The following is a 7,450-nucleotide window of genomic DNA, read 5'->3' as shown; positions in this document are numbered from 1 at the left end:
CCCGCTGGTTGCCGGGACCGCTGGGGCGAGCGGGCTTTCCTTCAGTGGCAGCCTCCCCCAGCTCGCTCTCTTGCTTCGCTACTGTAACGGGAGGAGAAAGAGGTAAAAGTGAGGGGACGGCAGCTCGCAGCCCAGCCCTTTGGTGATGCTTATTGCCTACTTGCGATACTAACGGGAGCAGAGGCCCTGTGCTTGCAGGCCGTGTGAGTTTGCCTCACTGCTGTCAGATCTTCCTTAACTCACGCTGCATTTGGGAAGCAGGTGTGCTGCTGGGTGCACGGATCCGGCTTCTGGCCGTGTGCTTTGGAGGCACCAGCTGATGTGCACTAAGAGGCTGGGCCTTTAAATACCAGAGAAAAAAAATCAAGCCTTCGATATTTTCTCCACTTTTCCTTTTTTTGTTGTTCCATTTTTTTCCCCTCCTCACCTGCACAGCTGTTATCAAGAACACGGAGCCGTGATCTCCCTGCACTCTGCCGAGTTGCTCTCCTACCTGCTTTTGCCATGATCAAGCACTTGGCAGAAGACGTGCAAGCCAGGCTGCGCTCTGGAGTGGCGGTCACCTCGCTGGGGCAGTGTGTTGAGGAGCTTGTCTTCAACAGCATCGATGCCAAAGCAACGTGTGTAGCTGTTAGGGTGGATTTGGAAGCTTTTAAGATCCAGGTGGTGGATAATGGCTCCGGCATGGGGAGAGAGGACTTAAGTAAAATGGGAAAGCGGTACTTCACTAGTAAGTGCAGCTCAGTGGCAGACTTAGAGAAGCTGACGTTCTACGGCTTTAGAGGAGAGGCGCTGGCAAGCATAGCAAACATGGCCAGTGTTGTGGAAGTTTCATCTAAGAGCAGCAAGACAGCAAAAACTTTTGTGAAACTGTTTCACAATGGGCATGCACTAGAAGTCTGTGAAGCTGAATTGAGCAGGCCAAGTGGCGGAACGACAGTGACCGTGTGTAATCTGTTCCATCAGTTACCAGTGAGGAGGAGGTGCATGGATCCTGTGCTGGAATTTGAGAGGGTGAGGCAGAAAGTAGAGGCTATATCGTTGATGCATCCCTCTGTTTCACTTTCTTTAAGGAATGATATTTCTTGTTCTATGGTGCTTCAGCTCCCTAAGACAAGAGATGTTTACTCTCGTTTTTGTCAAATATATGGACTGGGCAGATCTCAGAAGTTAAGAGAAATAAAGCATAAGTCTGGGGGATTTGAGATAAGCGGTTACATCAGTACTGAAGGACATTACAATAAGAATATGCAATTCTTGTATGTCAATAGAAGGCTTGTTTTAAAGACAAGACTACATAAACTGATTGACTTTTTATTAAGAAAAGAAAGTGTCATTTGTAAGGCAAAAAGTGTCCCTGTGAGCAGACAGGGTTCCTCAAGTCCTGGTCGCCTTCGCTGTGGCCCAGAGCTGTATGGGATCTTTGTTCTCAATGTGACCTGTGCGTACAGTGAATACGATGTGTCTCTAGAACCTGCAAAAACTCTGATTGAGTTCCAGAACTGGGATGTTCTTCTAGCTTGTGTAGAGGAAGGAGTGAAAATGTTTTTGAAAAGAGAACATTTATTTGTCGAACCTTGTTGTGAGGACATCAGAGAGTTTAATGAGGATAATAATTTTTGTTTGCATAATGCTCCAGTTACAAAATCCACACTCCCTGAGGATAAGAGCATCCAAGAAAACTTTAAGAAAGCATGTGATGAAATTATAGATTCCTATGAAGTGTGTAAATTGCAATCAAAAGATGTCAAAAGAAAATCCATGGTGGGAAAAAAATCTTCAAATCCTACAGAGTCAAATAAAAATACACAGGAAACTGAAATTTCCTCAAATCAGAAGATTGCTGAACTCTCTGGTCAATGTAGAAACAAAAAAGCAGAGATTCCACTGTCCAAGAAAGATGACACCACATCTAATTTCATTATATCTGATATGTTGGAACAGGAGCCAAAAGACACAATCAGTTCCCAAAAACTGTGTGATACTCATCTGAAATCTTCAGAAAATCTCCATTCCTCTTTGACTGAAGGAGCCAGATCAGAAATAATGAAAAAAGATGATTGTGATGACTTGCGGCGTGGTGCTGAGAATTGTGCAAAAGATGTAGGAAACCAGCAAGACAAAGTTGTGCAGAAAAGCAACACGGTTTGTATCTCAAACAATGGTTTTATTCAGTGGCGATCTGAGAGAGAAGACCCTACTGAAACAGCAGGGGAATCTGAAACTATATATGGAAGTTCATTGATAAGACTACATCATGTAAGAGAAGGAGACAGGGAAGCAACTGAAGTAATAGATAATGCTGGAAGACGGACTGTTGGTTCAGTACCAGAAAAAGTGCATTCTCACTTAGGCCTCAAAAGATGTGTCGTGCAAAATGAGCCACCCCGTGAACATAAACAAACAGAAACAAATCTTGCATTAAACATGCACTATAGAGCTTGCCCTGTCAGTGCCAAGCACACTTCCATGCACAAAGTGAGTTTGCCAATTCAGTCTTTAAATGCTAAGTATATTTCCAGTAATGTGAATAAAGAATATATACCTCTCTGCAGCAGAGAAGTAGGCATGGCTGATGGAAATGAGCAGTCGGAGAATAGAAGTTTGCCAAGTCAAGCACGTGATGGGAGAGACATGTCCACTGCCACCAGTAAAAGACATTATGAAACATCAACTGTGTCAGACTTGCCGCTGGCAACATCTTCAGATATTCCTCACAGTAAAGCCGTAAAAAGTCCTAGAAGACAAATAGCTGAGCCAAGATCACAGCCTTGCAAGAAGCTGAGCCTATCTACGCAGCTGGGTTCATTAGAAAAGTTCAGGAGATATTATGGGCGTGTCAAGTGTACGCCACCAACACCATTACCAGAGCAGAGTGAATTTTGTCTCCCAGTTCTTAATGCACAAGCTAATTGTGACTTTTCAAGGAGTCAGAATAACAGTCATGGTCGCTTGAGCATTTGTGAGACTCCAACTTTGGATTCTAATAATAATAGCCATGTTTTGAAATCTTTGGATGAAGTTTTACTCTGCAGTGGAAAAACTTCACTGGACAGACAAGACCTTTGTCACAGCCCTTTGACGTTGTCTGATTACTCAGAGGTTAGTAAAAAAAACACGAGTAGTCAAAGATCTCCAGGATCCTTATCATCCAAGCTGTGCCAAATGAAAACTGATCACCAAGCAGTAAAACAGCTGGGTGAACAACTCCAAACAGATTCAAGTAGAAAAGATAACCACTCTTTTGATCTTGAATCTTCAAATAATGATTTTTTGTATAACCCTTGTCAAAGATATAAATCTTCAGTGGAAGAAATGAGGGATGGTTTCAGCATTTCTAAGGGGGATGCTTGTCCACAATCAGATGATTTGAGATCAGAATCCATGAAATGTACCGTTAGCCTATCACCACTCAGCAGCACTGAAGGAGAGTACACAATCTCTGCAAGCAGCGTTTTACCATTTCCAGCAAAAAAAGATGGCTTTGACATCATCTGTGAAGATGAAAGTATGTTAGATGAATCATCAAAACAAAATGTGAAAGATCCTGAGGTTCACTGCACGACCTTCCCAAGTAACTTGGCATTCTCTGGAGATAATGCAAGTACAGGTGATCCCAGAGATGATTTGCGTAATTCAGATTGGCTGCAAGATTTTGATGCTTTATTGGGTAAGACAGTCTACATCAATAAAACAACGGGACTGAGCACCTACAACACTCCTCCTGAAGAGTTTCCAGCTGCCTGCATTAAAGATTTAACAACAATGGCTGTGAATGTTGTCTCAGAGAATGGTAAGATGATTTGTTGTTGTCATAAAAGTGGGATGAGGAAAACAGTATTTGTTCTGCTAGGTGTATAGAATATTTTGCTAGCTGCACCTGACACTCATGCTGAAAAATCCTTGGCCTTATTCATAGCAGCTGTTTGGAAAACAGAATGCCTTGGTGACTGTGGAGATAAAACAAACAATGTTAAAATGTTAAGATGGTTTTTAATAAAATAGTGAAAAGAAATGTCAGCACTTAGTTTTCACTAAGCATCATTACATGTACTGTAATTACTGTCGTAAATAATTGTGTTCATATACAAAGGCTGCTCTGAAACTAATTCCTCCTATTTTATTATGCTGGCCCATAACTAACATCAGAGTCAAATGTTGATGGCATGGTAGAAAAGGTTGAACCTTTCACCAATATTCCATTACATGTTGTTGCTGTGCGATAGATGGCAGCAAAGGGGCAGTCTGATAAAATGGTTTCTGACGTGGGAGTGCGTATGAAGCAAAGGGGAGGAACTGACTTCCTCCATGTGGAAAAAGTTGCACCCACTGAAATTCACTGACTGTCGATGAACGTTTATAGAGACCAAACAGTGGTTGTGAGCACAGTGAAATGGTGGGTGGTGCCTTTCAGCAGTGGTAACAGCGATAGTGTGTCACCTCCACTGGTGCAGATTTTTTTATGAGTATGGCATGCAGGCTCTTGTTCATTGCTGGCAAAAATGCATGGCTAATGGAGGTGACTATATTGAAAAATAGTGTTTTGTAGCTGACTAAATTTCAAAGCCACTGATTTATTAAAAATAGTGTATTGAAGTTTAGGGAAATTACACTGGTTGGTAGCAAGCAGATGGAAAGACATAGGAATAATCCATATCCTCTTGCAGGGGATCCATATCCTTTGCAGAGGAAAAGGATCCGAGGGTGTTGGTTGACACTTGGCTGAACATGAGCCAGCAGTGTGCTCAGGTGGCCAAGAAGGCCAGTGGCATCTTGGCTTGAATTAGAAATAGTGTAGGCAGCAAGAGGAGAGAGGTGATTGTCCTCCTGTACTCTGGTGAGGCTGCAACTTGAGTACTGTATTCAGTTTTGGGCCCCTTGCTACAAGACATTGAAGCACTGGAACACATTCAGAGAAGGGCAATAAAGCTAGTGAGGGGGCCAGAGCACGGGCCTTATGAGGAGCAGCTGAGGGAGCTGGGATTGTTTAGTCTGGAGAAGAGGAGGCTCAGAGGGGACCTTATCACTTTGTACAATTCTCTGAAAAGAGATTGTGTTGAGGTGGGGGTCGGCCTCTTCTCCCAAGTAATTAGCAATAGGGTGAGAGGGAATGGCCTCAAGATGCACCAGGGGAAGCTCAGGCTGGATATTAGGAAAAACTTCTCCAAAAGAGTGGTCAGGCTCTGGAATGGACTGGTCAGGGAAGTGGTGAGGTCACCATACCTGGAGGTGTTCGAAAGATGTGTAGATGTGGTACCGAGGAACATGGTTTAGAGGGCAACTCTGATGGTAGGTGGATGGTTGGATTAGGTTATTTTAGCGGTCTTTTCTGACCTTAATGATTATTATGGATATCCTCCCTCTCCATCTCAGCAGTACTGCCATCTTGTCTAGTCATGTATTCCATGTGCTCAAGAGAAATGTAAGATTGTGTAGGTTAGACTTAGGCATCTTTGAACTGATTAAGCTGACCATTACAAGAAAATTAATCAAGGTTTTTTTTTTTTCATAATCAAATGACTTTCTGAACAATCCAATGTTCTGCATCAATATTCTGCATCAATATGATGATAATGTAATTGAGGCAAGTGAAAATCAATATTCAAGTATTCTAATTGTGTACGGTTTGCATGTATAAAGTAGAGAAGTTATTCTTGGCAGCTTTTCTGATGTTACCTGTCAGAATAATAGTTTTAATAAAATCTCTATGAGCTCTGAATTCTCACTGGCCTTCATACAAGAAAATCCTAACTTCATGAGCAACGTATGTCCCGTGCAAGGATTTTCCCTACAACAAGGAGGGAAATGCTTTTCTTTGTTTGTGACACATATAAAATATTGGACTCCTGTTTACACAAACGATAGATAGTTCCGTGAACTTGAGAGATAATATCTCTTTGAGGCAATAACTGTAAGAGTTCTATCAAAGTCTGAATGAAATGGAATTATTAATTTTGTCCTAGTTCACCAGGAATTGCATAAGGGCTTATATCTTGTCCTGTGTGAGGTAAGAGATCTGTGGCTGAGTTTTGTGACAGTTGGATGCTGAGTTACCTTCCTGTGCTGAACTGCCAGTTTGGATTTCTGAGAGGATTCTCAGTCCCCAGGGCAGAACCATCACCAGGCTTTTCTGGGATAAAGCCAACAGTCAGGAGTCTATGGACTGGCCACAGGACCTCATAGAACCTTTTCCTACTGAGCTTATCAGCACACAGTCAGTGGGTTGTTTTTTTTTTTGGCTTTATCACTCTGCCATGTTTCCTGAATGCACACCCTTAATTTCTTAGTAGAAAGGAACTTTATTAATTCATTATTATTTCACAAAGAATAGAAACCTGAATTGTACCGAAGGAAGGGTGAAATGTTTACCACTGTGCTGGAAATCTGAGCCACTTAATAATCTTGATAACAGCGCAGGTTTCTGGGTGGGTAGGAACATGTTGTTAGGCTAACTTTGATATCTCACGTGGTCTTACTGGCTTGTAGTTTTCAGTCTTACAAGGTGTTGATAACTGCTGATAACTATTGATTGTGGTGGTAATGGATTGACAGCTCTGCCACGCCTGAAAAGAGGGAAGTCCAGAGTGTTTTGATTGTCTGTATGCCCTCTCTTTCCTCTTAGGATAACACTTCTGATTGCATTAATTCTTGAAGTAATTTTTATGTGATTAAGGCTGTAGCCAGTTTTTAAGAATGACAGTCTTGCAGAAGCCACATTTCCAGCTACAAGTGTATCTGATAATTCTCAGTTTTTATGTATGTGCTGCAATTTCTTAATTGCTTAATTTGGCAATCGCTCAAATTGCTTAATTTTGGCAATCGATTGCCAAATCAGCATAAGAGTCTAATTTGCCCAGAGCTAAGCATACATTCATTTATGAAAATGTAATTGTATAGTCTTTTATAATTTTGCACACTGATGAATCTGCAGAAGTAAATTTATGTTGTTCTTAGGGTTTCAGTGCAGGTGCCATCCCTTTAGAAGTGAGATTGTGCTACCCTTCCTTCCTAGACCTCGAAAAGAGAAGACTCTAGCAAGTCAGGATCAGAGAGGTAGGGCCAGCTTTCCAGGACACAGTGTACTGCTGTAAAAACAAGTGAAAGAATTCTCCCAGATGTCCCAACAGGAACCCAGAATTACTCAAGGTCTGCTAACAATGGGACTGTGTGAGTCATCTCAGATCTAGAACTGGAAAAAAAACTTCTTTGAGGGTTGAAGGCAGTTTAGGGGGTAGTACTTATTTACAGATTAAATAACCAGCTCTTTGTTGAATGATGCCAGTAGTTTAAAGAATAATTACCTAGTCCTTTCTTTGTACTCATTCCAACCTTGGAATGTGAAAAATAGCTTCAATCCACACATTTTTTTTGTGGTAGAATGGATGAAATCACCTTTTAAGTATTTGGCTTTGTCCAGAAGCAGTGGGTAGCTAAATAGGTCCTTCTTTTT

General features: G+C 41.8%; 1 protein-coding gene across 3 annotated transcripts in view; it reads left to right on the top strand.

Annotated features, from left to right (window-relative positions):
- Positions 1–6: 6 nt before the first annotated feature.
- Positions 7–7,450, top strand: part of MLH3 (mutL homolog 3) — a 17,842-nt gene continuing 10,398 nt past the window's right edge. Inside the window, exons 1-3 of one of the 3 annotated variants that reach the window (XM_019615752.2) lie at positions 7–102; positions 436–3,793; positions 6,955–7,053. In XM_019615752.2, coding sequence (XP_019471297.1) covers positions 505–3,793; positions 6,955–7,053 — 3,388 coding nt within the window. In that variant the 5' untranslated portion in view covers positions 7–102; positions 436–504. Of the gene's footprint in view, positions 3,794–6,954; positions 7,054–7,450 lie in introns of all 3 variants that reach the window. The other 2 variants (XM_019615753.1, XM_010711735.3) reach the window with 2 other exon arrangements.

Source organism: Meleagris gallopavo, chromosome 5 (genome assembly GCF_000146605.3).
Source record: "Meleagris gallopavo isolate NT-WF06-2002-E0010 breed Aviagen turkey brand Nicholas breeding stock chromosome 5, Turkey_5.1, whole genome shotgun sequence".
Classification (NCBI taxonomy): domain Eukaryota; kingdom Metazoa; phylum Chordata; class Aves; order Galliformes; family Phasianidae; genus Meleagris; species Meleagris gallopavo.
Note: the sequence above shows the minus strand (reverse complement) of the source record. Positions and strands in the feature narration are given on the sequence as shown.